The sequence below is a fragment of the Arvicanthis niloticus genome, chromosome 13, assembly GCF_011762505.2.
Source record: "Arvicanthis niloticus isolate mArvNil1 chromosome 13, mArvNil1.pat.X, whole genome shotgun sequence".
Taxonomy (NCBI): domain Eukaryota; kingdom Metazoa; phylum Chordata; class Mammalia; order Rodentia; family Muridae; genus Arvicanthis; species Arvicanthis niloticus.
Window position 1 is genome coordinate 63767513 of NC_047670.1, and position 17925 is coordinate 63785437.

At 48.9% G+C, this 17925-nt stretch overlaps 2 protein-coding genes across 7 annotated transcripts in view; both read right to left on the bottom strand.

Moving 5' to 3' along the window:
- Positions 1 to 12169, bottom strand: part of Tubgcp6 (tubulin gamma complex component 6) — a 23598-nt gene extending 11429 nt beyond the window's left edge. For both annotated transcript variants that reach the window (XR_013103417.1, XM_034517325.2), the window contains exons 1-4: positions 11097 to 12169; positions 9677 to 9840; positions 4950 to 5160; positions 771 to 944 (exon numbers count right to left, since the gene is read on the bottom strand). Coding sequence is in view for 1 of the 2 variants with exons in the window: in XM_034517325.2 (XP_034373216.1) it covers positions 771 to 944; positions 4950 to 5160; positions 9677 to 9840; positions 11097 to 11837 (1290 nt within the window). In the remaining variant the exon portion in view is untranslated. The remainder of the gene's footprint in view (positions 1 to 770; positions 945 to 4949; positions 5161 to 9676; positions 9841 to 11096) is intronic.
- A 153-nt stretch (positions 12170 to 12322) lies between these two features.
- Positions 12323 to 17566, bottom strand: Hdac10 (histone deacetylase 10). 5 transcript variants are annotated; one of them, XM_034517330.2, is made up of 20 exons: positions 17227 to 17565; positions 17022 to 17156; positions 16759 to 16855; positions 16432 to 16529; positions 16232 to 16336; positions 15999 to 16067; positions 15718 to 15844; positions 15469 to 15534; positions 15186 to 15245; positions 15022 to 15111; positions 14785 to 14891; positions 14649 to 14713; positions 14320 to 14572; positions 14125 to 14209; positions 13703 to 13794; positions 13528 to 13584; positions 13185 to 13263; positions 12827 to 13009; positions 12582 to 12734; positions 12323 to 12495 (listed from the first exon to the last, which is right to left on the bottom strand). In XM_034517330.2, the coding sequence occupies exons 1-20, from the start codon at positions 17283 to 17285 to the stop codon at positions 12340 to 12342; spliced, it is 2136 nt and encodes a 711-aa protein (XP_034373221.1). In that variant the 5' UTR covers positions 17286 to 17565; the 3' UTR covers positions 12323 to 12339. The 5 variants fall into 5 exon arrangements, with proteins under 5 accessions (XP_034373221.1, XP_034373220.1, XP_034373223.1 ...); XM_034517329.3 differs by having other exon boundaries at positions 13185 to 13329; XM_034517332.2 differs by having other exon boundaries at positions 12575 to 12734; positions 13185 to 13329.
- Positions 17567 to 17925: the final 359 nt, after the last annotated feature.

Genomic DNA, 17925 nt, shown 5'->3' on the forward strand with positions numbered 1-17925 from the left:
GACACAGCTTTGCCTCCTAGCGTCACACTGAGGCAGTCACCCCTGAACAAAGCCTGTCCATCCATCTTAGCCTGTCTTGCCTGCATGCCAAGAAACCAGGAACCACAGCCTCACCTCCTATGGATTCCCCTAAATCCCCATACCATCTGCAGCCTCTGGTCCTCTTGGGGATTCCACTTCCTGTTCCTCTGCCTGGAGGGTTTTCCCATGCAGCTCCTAATACATCCCATCCTTCGGCAACTGACTTACTGCACATCAGCTCTTGAAGGGCCAGCTCCTCCTAAGCTGCACTCTGCAACCACCCCTCCCTGATATCTGCCCACATTTTCTACACAACACTCTGCTAATCTCCATACCTGTCCTCACCTGCCCAGGCTGCCCAGATGCTGTAAGAGTCTACCAGCACACAAGCCAGCTGCAAATCTTTCAATAAACAGAAAATCCTGAGTACCTTAAGAACCAACTTATTAAAACAGGAGATCCATCTTGCTACGTACCATACAAGACACTAGGGCTTATGCGGAACAGGTGGCTTGTATCTGGGTTACCCACCTCATAGCATTTGGTCCTTGCCCTCAAATTCCCTAACTGTTCACACCTGCCTCCCTCTGTGCCTTTGCCCAAACACAACTGACACAAGGTTAATAAGATGAAATAAGACAGTCTCAAGTCACCCCAACTTCTTTAGAGATTTAGACTCAGGGGTTCTGAACCCATAATTCTGCACCCTTAATTCTTTTGTGAAGGTACATGGTCCTCCAAAGGCATACCTGGAACACAAGGCCCCTGCTGCACAAGGAGCCTACAACGGGCTGCAGAGAGAAGTGGCTCAGGCGTGTATAACAGGTTCCATACTCCGCCACCTCTGAGAGGATGCTGCTGATGCTCTCAGGAGATGCACCTGACACGTGCACACCCGGCTCCACTACAAAGGCTTGAGTCGGCTACAGGGTGGAGGGAAGGGATTAGAGGCCACACACCAAGACCCTACTGTGGTGCCATTTCTTTCCACCCTTGTTCCCACCTGCCACACAAAATTCCCAAATTTCCCAAGTTCAAGACATACAAACAGAAAGTTCTGAAACCAAAACACAAGCCAAGGAAGGGGCTGGAGAAATGGCTCAGCAGTAAGAGAACATCTATGTATTACCCCTGCAGAGGACTTGTTTGGTTCCCAGTACTAACATTAGGCAGTTCATAACCACCTTTAAGCTCTGCTCCAGGGAGTCTGACACCCTCTTCTAGTCCCCACAGGCCTGTACTCATGTGCATATACTGACACAGAAACACACAACCTAGGTGTAATGGCACATGCTTTTAATCCCAGCATTCAAGAAGCAGATCTCTCATGTGAAAGCCAGCCAGCCTGGTCTACAAAGTAGGTTCTAGGACAGCCAATGCTGTCCTAGAGAAACCCTGTCTCAAAACAAGCGGGGGGGGGGGGGGGGGGGGGCACTCGAGTGCACTGTTCCAGAAGACCTGAGTTCAACTCCAAGCACCAACATCATGTGGCTGACAACTGCCCGCAACTCTAGTTCTAGAGGACCCTACACCCTTGTCTGGTCTCCAGATACTGTGTTCACACGCACAAACCTACACCTAAATACAGACATAGACACATCATTTTTAAAATAAAGAAAAAAAAGAAAAGAAACACACACGGACAGCTTTCTTGGAAGGTGCCTACTAAACCTCAGGCACCGGCTCCACAGATCGTGTCCAGAAGCCTCTCAGAGCCTTGCCCAGCAAACTCCTACAACACAGTTGAAGCTGTGTAGGAGGGAAGTAACCTCACAGGACTCTGCACAACCAGAACAGATTAGGTACAATAAAAATAGCATTCAGAACAAAAGTATTAACAGTAAACGGCTATACCGTTAAAAAAAAAAAAAATCAACACCCACACTGTCTACCTTAAGAAATTACAAAAAGAAGGCTGGAGAGATGGCTAGCAGTTAAAAAGCATTGATGCTCTTCCAAAGGACTCAAGTTCAATTCCCAGCACCCACATGACAGCTCACAAACTTCCCAAACTAGCAAAACAAAAAACGAACAATCAATTATAAAGTGGGTGTCCTGCACACCTCTGTAATGCCAGAGGTCTACACTGTCCAGCCTGTCCTACACTGAGACTCCTCTCAGAAAGAACAACTATTGCTGGGCATGACACACTCCTTTAATCTCAACACTTAAGGCAGAAGTGGACATATCTCTCTGGAGAGTTCCAGGACATCAAGGGCTGTTACACTGAGAAACCCTGTCTCAAAAAACAAATTGGTGTAAGAAAAAATATGGAGCAGTGAGATGGCTCAGCGGGAGCACTGGCCAATTTTTATGTCAACTTGACACAGGCTAAAGTCATTTTAGAAGAAGGAATCTCAACTGAGAAAATATTCCATCAGACTGGTCTGTGGGCAAACCTGTAGTACATTTTCTTGATTGATGATTGATGTGGGAGGGCCCAGCTCACTGTTGGCAGCAGCACCCCTGGGCAGGTGGTCCTAGGTGACCTAAGAAAGCAGGGTGTGCAGGCCAGGACAGCAAGCTAATAGCAGCATTCCTCTATGGCTTCTGCTTCAGTTTCTGCCTCCAGATGTCCTGACCTCCCTTAGTGATAGACTGTGTTACCTGGAAGTGTAAGCCAAATAAAAACCCTTTCCTCCCCAAAATGCTTTTTGGTCTTGGTGTTTTATCATAGCAATAGAAACCCTAAGACAGCAGGTTAAGGTGCTTTTGCCAAGCCTGATAACCTACTTGAGGCTGATCCCCAGGATGGAAAGATCCAACTCCCAAAAGCTGTCCTCTGGCCTCTACATGCACACTGTGACACATGTCTCTGCTCCTCAAGTAAAAAAAATGTAATTAAAAAAGAAAAAGTCTGGGCTGGCATGTAGCTCAGTAGCAGAGCACCCGACTAACATGTGGCAGGCCCTGGGTTCCATGCCCAGTAACACTCACAATACACGGAAATAATTGTATGTCAACAAATTAGAAATTCCAGATCAAATGCAACATTTCTTAGACACACACACAGTTACATAGCTGACTCTAAAATATAGAAATCTACCTAGAAGTTGAACAGTGAGTCTGTGGTCATAACCTCGTAATAGGGTACACTAGTAAATTCTATGTAATATGTGTTTTGACAGTTTAGGAAAAATAATGGGGCAAGGGGTATGGGCTGGAAAGATAGCTCAGTAGTTATAAGCACTTCCTAGTCTTACAGACCTGGGTTAGGTTTTCAGCACTCACATGACAGCTCACAACCACCTGTTAACTCCAGTTCCAGGGGAATCCACTACCTTCTCCTGACTGCCACAGGAACCACGTACTCATATACACACATAAGCAGACAGCAAACTCATACACATAAAAATAAAAAAATCTTTAAAACAAAAATCAAAGAAACTTAAAACATTGAAAACTCCTAGACTCAGGCAGGTGGTAGTGCACACGCCTTTAATCTCAGTACTTAACAGGCAAAGGCAGGCAGACCTCCGGGAGTTCTAGCTAGCCAGCCTGGTTTACAGACAGAGTTCCAGGATACCAGGGCTACCCTGTCTCAAAAAACAAAACAAACAAAGAACAAAAGCCTGGCCCCAGTGACCTGTCTAGCCCAGTATGTGTGGGCAGGAGCCAGTGGTGACCACTGGAGCCTCGGGACAGCTCAATGGAGTACAACAGACACACAGTCTCAGCACTTTCATTTTTTTTCTAAATTATTTTTTAGCTTTAGGTGTTTCTTTCTTATGTGTATATATGTAGCATATGTGTATGAAGCTCTGGCTATCCTAGAACTCTCTTATGTAGACCAGGCTGGCTGTGAACTCACAGACATCTGCCTCTGCTTCCTGAACGCTGAAATTAAAAGATGTATACCAACATGCTAGGCTGGGAAACTGACTTTAACTGCTGAGCCATCTTGCCTCTCCTCTCCACATGACTGTCACTAGTGTTTTGTTTGTTTGTTTTGTTGAGTCTCACTGTATAACTGTGTATGGCCTGGAACTCCCTATACAAGCCAGGCTGACCTTGAACTCTCAGAGATGTGACTGCTTCTGCCTCTGGAGTGTTGGAATCAAGGCATTTTTATGTGGTTTCTCATTGATTGAGGATTAAACTCAGGTTCTTGTCACTTTACCAACTATGCCATCTCGCCAGGCCTGTTTTTGGTTTGAGAGAGTTTTATGCAGCCCAAGCTGGTCAAAACTACATAGCCAAAAGTGAACCCTGATCTTCCTGTCCCCACACCCAACCAAGGTGGTGGGATTAAATTGTGTGCCACCATATCCACTTAAAATTCTCAATAGGGATGGCATGCTCACTGAACAAAGGAGAGGAAAGCCTTGTATTCAGAAGGTAGAGGCAGAGGATCAGGACTTCCAAACCAGCCTAGGTAAACTTTCCCTCAGTAAACCAACAAGCACATACAAGAAGACATCAGGGGAGTCTCAAGTTTCTTTTCTTTTTTTTCTTCTTGAGACAATGTCTCACGATATAGCCTTGGCTGATATCACAGTTGCTATCCCCCTGTCTCTGCCTCCCAAATACTGGGGTTTCAGGTATGAGCCATCATCCTCAACTAGGATAACTTTTCCAATAAATGATGTAGTACAACTGGACTCTTTCATCCCAGGGTGCAAGTGGGAATGAAGGAATACTTTCTGTTATTTCACTGATCCTGATAAGTATCTTTTATTCAGTAATTTAAGGACATCATTAAGTCAACACTCTTAAAATCTAAACGGAATTCCTGTTTTGTTTTATAATACTGGGAACTGAACCCAGGGCCTCTCACATTCTTAGCAAGAATTCTAACACCAATTGACCTCCCCAGTCTAGCCTGCGGCTATCTTTAGTCACTCACAGCACCGCATCTCAAGCTGAGCCTGCCTGCGGGAGGCTATCCAAAGAAGACTGATCTCTAGACAGCCCTGAGCACTTCTCACCTGACAAAGGGAAAATGTAGCAGAAACAACACCCAGCAGAACGTTCAGTGAATCTTTCACCAGCTCACTTTCCTCCACCAGCACAGGCTTCGGGGCCTGTAGAAGGCCCCCACTGAGGGCCTGTAGTTCTCCATGACGGAGCCTGCAGAACCTGTCAAAGGCATCCCTTCCTGCCTCAGTGAGGTAGGGCTCCTCTCGGTGACCAGGGGGGCTGTGAAGAAGACAGAAGAGAAAGGGGTGAACAGATAGGACAGCATGTATCTAATACCAGGTGTGCTTTCCCCAGCCTGTAATTGAGTTTCTCAGGAAAATGCTGAGGTCCCCAAAGCAGCACCCAGTCATGACTGACAAGGACAGGCTCACACAGAGTGTACTCTTCCGTGTGTTGCTTATGTGTGTACTATATGTGTGTTTTATTTTATTGTGTGTGTGTGGGAATATGTGCAGTTGCTTTGCATGTATATCTGTGTACCACATGCATAACTGGTACCTGCTGAGGCCAGAGAAGGGTGTTAGATGCCCTGGAACTGGAATTATTAGTGGTTGTGAACCACCATGTGGATGCTAGGAATTGAACCTGGGTCCACTGCAAGAACAAGTAGTCTTACTTGCTAAGCCAACTCTCCATCACCATTGTTTTATTTATTTTGAGTGTTTTGCCTACATGTATGTCTATGTACCACATGCATGCAGTGCCCACAGTGGCCAGAAGAGGGTATCAGATCCCCTAGAATTAAAGTTACAGATAGCCAGGCAAGGCCAGCCTGGTCTACAGAGTGAGTTACAGGACATCCAGGGCTACACAGAGAGACCCTGCCTCAAAACAAAAAATTATATGCTACTTAAAATTTAAAAAAAAAAAAAAAAAAAATGGAGCTGGAAGGGTGACTCAGCAGTTAAGAGTGCTCACTGGTTTTCCAGAGCAGCTGGGTTCAATTCCCAGCACCCATATGGTAGCTCCCATCTGTCTGTAACTCCAACTTCAGGGGACCCAACACTCTCACAGACATACATGCAGGCAAAACACCAGTACACATAAAACAAATACATAATTTTAAAATTTTATTTATTTTATCTATGTGAATACACTGTGCCTCTCTTCAGACACATCAGAAGAGGGCATCAGATCCCATTACAGATGGTTATGAGGCACCATGTGGTTGCTGGGAATTGAACTCAGGACCTCTGGAAGAGCAGTCAGTGCTCTTAACTGCTGAGCCATCTCCCCAGCACAATACATAGTTAATTAAAAATATTTTTTTTTTAAAAAATCAAGGGCACTAATACATACTCAGGCCTGGTGGTGCTAATCAAAAGACTAAGGCAGAAAGATCTGGGTTCACAGCTAGCTTAGGTTACATAAAAAGTTCCAGAGAGAGAGAGAGAGAGAGAGAGAGAGAGAGAGAGAGAGAGAGAGAGACAGAGACAGAGACAGAGACAGAGACAGAGACAGAGACAGAGACAGAGACAGAGGAAAGAAAGAGTGCAGAGAAACAAGCACAAGCTAGCTGGGCTCTGCATACCCCTCAGCACACTGCAACAACACTGTGTGCCGCCAGCACTATGCACACTGCACAGTCTTCTAGAACACTGTGTGTCCTCCACAGTACACTTCTGCATAGAGGTTTTGTTTGTCGTTCAAAAATTTTTCACGTATGTGCAAGCATATCACATAAATTGGCCAGAGGCATCAGATCCACTTCATCTAGAGCTAGGGTTACAGGCAGCTGTGAGGTGCCCCATGTGGGTGCCAGGACTAAAGGTGGGTGTTCTGCAAGAGCAGTATGTGCTTGTAACCACTGAGCCATCTTTTGAGCCCCACATTCTGCCTTTTCCACCCTCACTACACAATCTCCAGCACTCTGCATTGTTGGGGGCCCGACTTTTAGCAGAAAGCAGCTATCAGCTTTGCAGCCATCTTGAGCCATATACCCTGACATGAGACTTGGATTACAATAGCCTACAACAGCTGAGAACTCCGATAATCTTGGTTTAGATACTTTGAGATTAAAGGTGCGTGAGATTAAAGGGGTGTGAGATTAAAGGTGTGTGACTTAAGAGTATGACTTAGAAGCATAGAGATCAGAGTTAGAGACAAGACCTAAGGGCATGATTAAAGGTGTAACTTAGAGGCGTGGCTTAGAAGTAAGACATATAAAAGGCAGAGACAGAACAGATCAGAAGACAGACTATAGAAGACAGAACCAGACATCAGACTATAGAGGGAGAATCAGACAGGAGACACTTAGAGGAAGAGAGACTGAAGAATAAACGGGATTGAATCACACCCTGTCTGGTCTCCATTCTTTGAGTCTGCCCTCACCCTCGCTCTTGCTGAACCCCGACCCGCAGACCGGAGCAGCAGCTTGGGCCGGGATACAGTGGCCGCCCAAACATGGGTTGGCCCGGGCCTCAACATTTTGCCTGGGCTGCAACATTTATTTTGGCCGCCCCAACATGGGGCTAGTGTGGACCCCAACACTGCACACTTCCTATCCTCCACAGTGCATCTCTGCATGCTATGCCCGCACTGCACTCCCTTGCTGTGGGGGAACTGTTTCCTCAAGGAGTAACCCAACCAGTAGCCATCATGAAGCCTGGGCTAAAGTGAGTTTAAGGACACCCTGGGCTACAAAGTGAGACTTTGTCCTACACAACAAACTGCCCATGGAAAACCTGTTTAAACAATGCTTTGGACCCAACAAAGGCATTATTACATTATTTCCTACCACCACAAGTTTCTTGATTTCTTTTTAAGATTTCTTTTTACTTTATATACATGGATGCTTGACTGTGCCACATGCATTCCTCATACCCTCAGAGGCAGAAGAGGGCATCAGATCCCCTTCTGACATTTGTTACAGCTAGCTGTCAGATGGGTGTTGGGAATTAACCACCAAGCCATCTCTCCAGCCCCATTTCTTGATTTCCTTTTTTTTTTCTTGTTTTGTTTTGTTGTTGCTAGGTTTGTTTGTTTGAAGACAGGGTTTCTCTGTGTAGCTCTGGCCCTACTAGAACTCACTCTATAAAGACCAAGCTGGTTTCAAGCTCACAGATTCACCTGCCTCTGCCTCCTGCTTGCTGGAATTAAAGGTATGCATCACAACTGCCTAGTCTTTTTTTAAATTTACTTATTCGTGTGTGTGTGTGTGTGTGTGTGTGTGTGTGTGTACCACCCGTGTATGGAGGATCCTGTAGAGCAGATTAAGGCATCTGATCCTCTAGAAGTGGGATTACAGAGGACTGTGAGGTGCCATGTGGGTGCTGGAAACTGGGTCCTCTGGAAGAGCATCCAGTTCTCTTAGCCACTGAGACATCTTTTCAGCCCCATTTCTTGATCTCTATGACTAATCTCTCAGTCAACCATGTAACCCCAGAGCATGTGAATGATCAAATTTTGTTTTTTCTCCTAGTTAGCGTTACTGCTCTTCATCGTAACACCCTCCCTTAGAATTCCTCAGATGCCAGAGACAGTGATGCATCTATATAATACCAGCTACTTGAGAGGCTGACGTAGGAAGAATCCTTGAGATCAGAATTTTGAGGCTAGCCTGAGCCAACACAAGACCGTTTCAAACTGCACTTTTGGAATACAGTCCTCCTTGCAGGAAACCCTTCAGGAGTCCTTTGGAGAACACCAAAAGGATGAAGTGTGTTCACAATGGAAGACAAATGAGCTGCTAAGTAACTAAGCCTCCCAAACAATGACCCAGAAAAGCTACATATGAATAACACTATAAATAGTTATAAATGAAAGCAATAGACTGTAAGGTCAATTTCCTAACACGTAAGGGATTGGTAGAGAGGAGGAACATTAGCTTTATACAAACAAGACAGAACCAAAACCCTACTGTGAAGTTACAGGACAGAGAGGGTTCTGAAAGGCAAGACAACTATCAACACCATTTAAGCTACAAAGCAAGGATCTGGCCATCCCATGAGGGAACCAAATGGCTCCTATGACTACACCTAGGAAAGTTCCTCACATAGGGGCAGTGCCCTACACACAAAAAGGTTTTATCACTCCCCCTGACCATGTGCTGCTCTCAGAGACCCTGTAGGGCATCAGAGGCTGTATCAGATGACACATGACTCCTCTAGCCCGGACTTCCTACATCAGTGCTTCTCACCTGTTTTCTCAGACTGAATAGTAAAGGGTGTGAACAAATGTCTGTAAAATACATGTCCTCAATTCTTATTCTGGGTGTTTCCAAAGGCTACAAACTCAGACCATGAGAGGAACTGAGACAGAAACCCCCTCCCACCCCCCTGAACCCAGATATTGTAGAGTATGTGGCTCCAGGCTTAGCCAATGTCAGCCACGAAAGGAAAGGCTGTTATGGCTGATGCTTCTACCAGAAGAAAGCACTACACCCACTCATAAATAAGTTTCTTAGAGCACTTTCCAGGCACTAACCACACAGCCTACTAGCTGCTCTAGGGCACCTGTCTAACAGGCCTGGTGGAAAGAAAGACTGAGTAAGTATGAACTTCAGAGGTAACACGCAGAGTTAACTCCACTGAGGTGAAGGCTGGATGTGTTCCTTTCCCCTCTGCTTCTCTCACTGCACAGAAGTCAGACAAGATTGTACACTAGATTACCTGAAACGTCAGCCTCTTAATCTCAACACTGATATTTCTACAAACAACTGCCTGGGGTTTCCAAGTAAGCTGTTGATACAGGGCAAAGGCACAGAGCATTTAAAGGCAAAGAAAAGGTCACATACCATCCAATCCGCTCCCAGCACCTCCGCTTGCTGGCTTCATATGTGAGCACGGCTTCCCACAGGTCCAAATCCGGGGTCATGCTTGGTTCAGACTGGGAATCAGGAGTTAAATTGGAAGCTGATTGGAAACCTTCATCTTCCCACTGATCCACAATCTGTGGGACCTGGAGATCACAGAGAAAAGTGATTGACTGTCCATCTCTTTCTGTCTGTATGTATTAAGTGTGATAGAACACTCTGGAACTTTATCCACATCTTTATTCCCTAGAGGGACAGACCTAGCAAAGTAGTCTGTTTTACCTCAAGTTCCTATGTATTGCACAATGCACCCCTCCGCAATACATCACATAAAGAATTAAAATAATCTGCTATCAAATTTGGGCAGGTGTGGTGGTGCACTCCTGTCATCCCAGCACTGAGGCTGAAGTAGAATTGAGTCTGGAACCAGACTGGGCTGCACAGAGTGATCTACTGCAAAACACAAGGTATTAATTTTTTATTTCACATACAGTATGGCCTCAGTTTAGGGAAAACAGCATAAAAAGTTGGATAGAAACCCCAGCACCCTGGAGCTGAGGCAGGAGCATCTCCATGTGTTTGAGGGCAGCATGAGCTACACTGAAATCCTGTCCCTGTTCACCCACAAACCATCACTCAGCACTCAGGAGAAAAAGAAAAATATACTAAACCTGGAGAAATTTATGTACACCAAGATTTTGCTGAACCATCCTTTAAACTTGTAAATAAACATTTCCTTAAAAAAAAAATAGTACTAATAACTGAAGGCCAGACATGATATTTTAATCCCAGCACTCAGGAAGCAGAGGCTGGAAGATCTCTGTAAGTTCGAGGCCAACCTGGTCTACAAAGCATGTCCAGGACAGCCAGGGCTGTTATACAGAGAACCCCTGTCTCGAGAAATCAAAAACAAAATAAAAATAAAAAGAAGACTGAGTAGTAATAGTTTGTCCTCTTAACAAAATTTACAAAGTAATAAAATACAAGAGACAATGGCAGTTCACTCAGTGACGTGGGGGTGGAGTGGGGAAGCCCACGTTGCAGGTGAGGAAGTACACCGAAAAGCATGCATACCAGGCATATAGGGAATGTGGCTTCTACAACTGAAGAACGAACTTCACTTCATCTTAATTAATCTGATTTTTTCTTTTAACTAACAGCACTAGAGAAATGACTTACCAACAAGCTCTTGAGGGAAAAGATGGCAACGTTGCATGTTGGTTTTTGCCTGCGGGTGAGCAGCTAGCACATCCCTATGCTGGCAAGAGGATGCCAGCAAGTCCTCCCCAACATCTCTACCTCATGACTATCTGATTACCTGATGCTTGGACAGAAGCCTGCCAGCATTACCAGGTAAAAGAATTTTCCAAACCTCTAGGGATACTGAAGAGGAAAGAAATACCTTGATGGCCAGTCCAGAGAAGTCGGCGCTGTCTGGCACAGGGGGCAGGTCTAGTCGCACATCCATGTCATATGTGCGGCTATGCACAAGTGCACCAAAGAGTGAGACCCTCGTGTCTCTCTCAAACCTGTCACCACAAGAGTCACCAGTTGAGAAGAGGCCAACGGTGGGCAGGCCAGTACCTGGGGCAGCCTCCATCACCTGAAGCGATTCCTGGACCGTGTTAAGACACAAATTCTCCTCCGCAGAGATAAGTGACCGAACGTCCATTTCAAACTCACTCAAGTCATAGCAATCGTAGCCACTGTAGGGTACGTTTCGGCCTGCGTGCTTGTTGTTAAGAAAGTAATCCCGTTTTCTGCGCAGCACTTGAGGGGGGCCACTTCCTGCCAGCTGAACTAAGAGGTCCAACACTGATCTCACCTCCACAAAAGGACAGTCAGGGGCTGCTTCAAGTTTCTCCACAAGCTCCTCCAAACGGTCAGCCTCTGGCCCTAAGCCCCCCACCCTCAAATCGAAGGACAGCATGAGGATCTTGTTTTTCACTGGGAGCTTCGACGAGTCAGGCTGCCTCTGATGGGTGTCCTCTTGAAAAAGATTTGAGAAAAGAGCATTGTAGGCTACCCTCTTAAGGCTCAGCTTTGCCCTCTTCCTGTTCACGCTGCGCTGGCCCGGGCGAGCCTGGGCAGCAGGTAAAAGAGCCTCGCAGAGGTCATCGAACAGCTGGGTGATGCTGGCCATGTTCACTCTCTTTTCAGCCCTGGACCCCCGACTGGTAAACTTTGCACCTAGAAGTCACTTCATGTTCTCAAAGGTTAGAGTGACCGCAAGTGAGCCAGGGCCAGAAACTCGACCGCTCTTCGCTTCACACTCGGGAACTGGGCATCCGCGTCTCAGGTTTCGCGGTGCAAGAGGCCACACGCCGTGTCCTCCCAGCCCTCAGCCGCCACCCAGCGCTCATCCTCCGGTCTCCCGAACCGTGACAAGTTTACCGACTGAATGCGTACGTCCCATGACCAGCCTGCAAACCCGGGACTCCAGAACTGGGACTCCCGCCGCCCTTGCGTCACATCCACGCGCCGGAAAACAACGCCAAGAGGCGCACCGGAAGTGCGTCATCAGAACCGCCCTGGATGGGCGGAGCCGAGGCCTCAGCTTTTAGAACTAGAGCCTAACCTCTCAGATAATTTGCTGAAAATGAACTCAGTAAGGGAGACAGAGGTGTGTTCTGTTTAGCCGATGTTTATTGTTCTGGAGGTAGGAATCCTGGGCCGCCGACGGGACGTAGGTCTCCGGCCACGGTTCGCTGGGGCCCGAGTGCGCTCTTCCTCAAGTAGGAATCTGCCCACCTTGACCGATTGATTTCAAGCGACTGGTGATCACGGTTATGGTGGAGGAGCTGGAAAGGCACAGTTGACTCGTCGGTGACGCTGACTCCACGTAGTTCTAAAGTAGGGCCTCGCCCCTATGTGCCTCACCAGCCACCTGCAGCAACTTCCACCGAGGCTCCAGCTGAGCTTTTAGAAACATAAGCGCCTGGATCTCCTCTGGAGAGGCCATCGAGAAAGGGCCCAGACTGGGAGGTGTTTCTCCAAGCAATGCCTGTGCCAGGGTCCTTGCAAGCTGGAGTATGGATTCCTGGCTCAGAAATAGGGGGAGTTGGGAGGCAATGAGAGAATTGTTTCTATCCACCTTCCACCCATACAACTTATCCAGTCTACCCAGTTTACCTCTTCCACTACAGCTAGAATTCGGCTCCCTACTGGGCTCCGAAGCATTGTGGCCAAGAGAGCAGCTTGGGCATTCTGCAGGCCATGGGCAGGCCCCAGTGCCATCAACACCACATCAGGCTGGAAGCCATAGGCCAAGGGTAGTAGCAGACCCAAGATGAAGCTCAGAAACCCTCCAGTTGTCTGTAGGGACAACAACAGCAGAGCCTTAGACTCTCATCTAGAGGACACTGCTGCTGGCTCCTGTCACCCACTCCCCAATCTTGGACCCTGGGTTGCGAACAGGAACTCCCAGAAAGACAGGGGGCTGGGGAAGGGGGAAAGTGAGAACCAGTCCAACCACAACACAGCCACTTACCTGTGGCAGTGGAGCGGAGAAGTGGAACATGGACCAGGTGGCTGCCTCCTTGCCCCGGATGTTGAGCCACAGAATTCTCCTTCTCAGGAGAAAGCACCATGGACATGTACACATATACATGAGACGCTGCTCACCCTTCCCAGGGCTTAACAACAAAGGACAGAGGAGAACTGGGGACCCAGCGGAGGTTGGGGGTGTAAGTGACTATCAACCTGCTATGGCACCACTCTCAAACTGCACCTATGGAAAGCAGTGTCCTCACCCAACGGTAACCCTGAATCCCCAGTCACATGCCCGATACCTGTTCATGCACAACTGAGATGTGTAAGCTAAAGAAGCATACCCATCGTCTGCAAGGTCCAGGGGTCGATCCAGTTGTCCCAGGGCCACACAGAGCACCCTAAGAAGTTGACCCAGGATAGGCAGGGCTCATATTGTACAGAATCCATTCAAGGACCCTCCCTATGCTATTAGCAGTCACTCCCAGGTCCTTGGGGACTCAACCAAGCAAAATTTACCTCTGACCTTTGTAGGCTAGGCATCGCTGAATAAGCACATCCAAAGTTGCCACTGTGGCAAGGGCAGTTGTGGTTGCTATGGCATTTCTTACCTATAGAATGAACAACAGGCAGGGGAGTTAGAGGCTGACACACGCACCCTCCTTGGAGCACTTTCAGGAGTCAATGCTGACTCCCAGACCTGAGGTTAAACCCATTTACACTTTGTTTTGATCTTTTCCAAATGGCTGCTACTGACCACCTTTCCCTACACTACGAGGTCAAATCGCCCGATTCTAAAAACAGGATGCTTAAAACTACACTTTAAAGTGTCCACTTTCTCTTTGCCAAAGAGTGTTTCCTGAACCCTGCCCAAGGTAACGTGTCAATCCTCTCTATACATGCCACCACACTATCTTCAGCAGCACCCCCGGCAACCCTACCTGCCCATCCAGGATTCCATCTAAGAGACACAGACTCTTCCCAAGCGCAGCAAAATCCTCATCCTGGAACCGGGACTTGTGAAGCCTATGATGGGCAGGCCAGAGGGACACATGGAAATCAAATATCATTGTGTTAATGCAAGGACACAAGGTGTAAGACATGGACATCCCCATCTCCAGATCCGCTCTCCTCACCTGGCCCAGGCTTTGGTCTCCTCCCTCAAGACTGACCCTTCTTGATGGAGCACTCCAGGAGGTAAGGCCAGAGCAGCACCTGGCACAGTCAAGGCAACAGCTGTGCAGACTGGGGGGTTAGGACGGAGGCACGGTCTGTCCAGGAGGGGGCTCAGTGAATCCTCTGCTATTGCACACGTGCGACTCTCACCAAGCAGAGGCAGAGACCTCCCTTCAGGAGAGTGGGTGCTGGAACTCAGAACTGGGGCCACATCTAAACGATTCAGAGTCACAGTCACTGCAAAGAAGCCCAGGGCGGAGCCACCAACCCACATCCAGGCCATACTGACTTTGTCGTAAGCTTATCCAGTGAGGGGTCTGGGCTGTCCGGACACTCTGGATGGACTCCAGGGCACTGTGGGGAGAAGTAGAGTTGTAAGCCTGACTCCCCTCTCAGCCCCCCCACCAGCTCTCCAGTTTTCAAACCTCTGACATGGCACCATGAGCCCCAGAAGGGGAGGTGTGGGGTCACCAAGCAGTGTCTGCACCATCATGCACACTGACTGTGATAGGGACTCCAAGTGGTATCCACCCTAGGAAGAGCGTTGAAATGGGTCAGAGGAGGGATGTCACTAGTGTGAGTAGCTGTACCAGGTAGAACACCTAACCTTGACTGATGCTCACATCTGGTGCCCTTCCCTCCCCTGGTCTTTGAGCAGTTACCTCCAACACAGCACAAATCCGGCCACCAGCCAGCACCTGCAGCAGCTGTGTGAGATGGGCAAAGCACTCAGGTGTGGCCTGCATCTGCCCCTGAAACACAGTAAGTATGATAAGGACCTGGACCCAGGACCTTAGATTACTCCCCAGCCAGACCTCATTCTCACCTCAGGGTCCCCGATAGCAGAGTCAAATCCTGCTGACACCAGCACCAGCTCAGGGTCAAACTACAGTCAGGATCCAATGGAAAGGAGCCAAAAAGAGCAATAGGCCAAGTGAAGGGGAGCCCGTGCTGCCCACTCACATGCCAGACTCTCTGAAGCACCTTCCCTACTACCAAGGGTCCATTCATACACTGATGGAATGGCTTTCAACTCTCCTGCCTTCACAGTGGGACTCTGGGTAAGCCTAAGGGTCTCCTGTCCTGAGGGGCACCCACCACACAGTCACCTCGAAGGCCAACGGGAGCAGCACATGCAGGAAGGCAGCCAAATAGTCAGCATTTCCCATCCCAATCTGCAGCAAAAGCAAGGTAGGCATCAGAGGACCAGCCCTACAAATGAGGACTTCAGGGTCTTCACCCCCGGGATCCAAACTCCGGGGAGACTCTTGCAGAATGCCCCAGGAGACATTCACAACCCCCTGGAGCTAGGGAGCAGGAGAAGTAGGCTGGATGGAAGGGGGAGGGGAACTTGGTACCTGGTTCCAGGGCAAATTGACAGTAAAACCTTGGCCCTGCCCTTGGCCAACTGCATCTGCATCAGACTCTGGGAGGAATGGCCAGAAGCGTCCATGCTCATAACGGTGCCAGGAGAAATAAAGGACGCTGTCGACAAATGACCAGGTCAGAAGTGAGGCCCCTTAGCAACTACACAACTTCTCAAAGAACCCTGACTCTTAAGACCCCCAGTCTCACCCCTTGAATTTTATCCCCAAAGCAGTAAGTGGCAGAGAAGAGCTGTGTCCACACCCCAACTCACCTGGGGTCATCGTTGAAGATATATTGGATGCCCTGGCCATGGTGGACATCCCAGTCAACAATGAGAATCCTAAATTCAGACAACGCTGGAGATTACTGAAAGTATCTGCCTTTCCACCTTTAGGCTCAGAGCTCAGCCGGGAGTGGAGAGCTAGGTGAGCTCTTTCGACCACCAACCCCACCTCTTCCTATTAAGTTTGGGTCCCCACACTTGCAGCTCAGGTTTGGACACACCTCTGCAGCCCATATTTCTGCTTGGCATGTTTGGCTGCTATAGCCACATTGTTGAACACACAGAATCCATTGGCAGCTGCCCTCTGACTATGATGCCCTGGTGGCCTGGAGTGTAAAAAAGAGACACAGGACAAGTCAGAGTCATTCTGTCCCCTCACAGGGTCACAGACAGACAGACAGGGGAGGAGGGCAGTTCTCACCTAACCAGGGCAACCCCATTGTGCACAGCTCCCGTTAGCACAGCATCGACCAGCTTCAGTGCAGCCCCAGCTGCCAGCCGGGCACAATGAAAAGTGTCCTGTGGGCCAGAGTGCAACTCAGCCTGCTGCCTGACCTGCTTGTCCCAGGTTGCAGGTTTCCCACTGCTGAGTAGACAGGGCTGGGACAGTGGCAAGCAAGACATGGCAGGGTATGGTCGTAAAGCATGAACAAGAGACACTGGAAGATGGGCAGACTTGGGTGTGAATACACCTAGGCAGACATATGGACATGAATCTGGGTGAATGGGTGGGTGTGCTGGCTCGCACCGGGTGGAAGTAGACAGCATCATACTGCTTAGACAGTGCGTGGAGCTCCTCTTTGTCCAGGGTCTGGGTCTTCTGCACCAGGGCTATATATTCCGGACTGCAGATCAGCAGGCAGGCCACCAGCAGGACAGGAAGGAAAGGAATAGAGATTCCTGGTGGGAGTGCCCACCCTGTACTCCCTTTGAGCCCACACCACGGTGAACCCTAGGGAATGCTAGCCGGGCTATAACAGCTTCAGGTCCCTAGACCTGTCATAGTCTGACCTGTGCACCAGGCCCAACTCTTCCTCTGATGCCTCACAAGCTGTCAAACACAGGCACCTTTCTTCTAGGCCACATTGCCGCAGGCCATCCAGGGCAGCTGTCAGGCGCTCTGGGCACTCGATTTCGCACTCGGGGCTGGAGCAGACAAGGATCTCAGTGTTCAGGGTTCCCTCCCGGCCCCCTACTTCTGTCAAGACACACTTACTCATCCCAGAGCAGTCGTGTGGCTGTCATGTCCTCGTGGTACACAAGTGCTGTGCCCATGGATACACCGTGGTCAATTTTGATCCGCTCTGACGCAACACGCCCTCTGCCGGCAGGTGATTGCACTGCCCAGTCTCACCTAACAGTATGCACGTGAATAGTGATCGCTTGGGACAGAGCCGGGTAGTGGACACTGGTCCTGGGCAAGAGGGAATCACTCCAGGCCCAGGTCCTGGCTCAAGCTCGGCCAATAGAAGCGAACCGCTGGAAACTGAGCTAAACCAGGTCTACAGCGTGACTCCAAACGCCTAACTTCCGGCTTCCTCTTTTACAGACTCCGTCCCGCCCCCAGGCGAGATTAGGGTGGAGTAGACCAGAACTCACTCACTCTCTCTCTCTCTCTCTCTCTCTCTCTCTCTCTCTCTCTCTCTCTCTCTCTCTCTCTCTCTCTCTCTCTCTCTCTCTCTCTCTCTCTCTCTCTCTCTCTCTCCCTCCCTCCCTCCCTCCCTCCCTCCCTCCCTCCCTCCTCTCGGGCTTCAGTTGCAGTGTAGCACGGAACCTGCGACCAGTACCACGGAACCTGCGACCAGTACCGCCTCCTTGAAATGGGTGGGAAGACCGGGCTGCTGGTCCTCAGGCCATCGCTACAGCCGCAGCTATGTTCCCTTCTTGCCCCCAGCGTCCTCCTAGCCTAACCTGA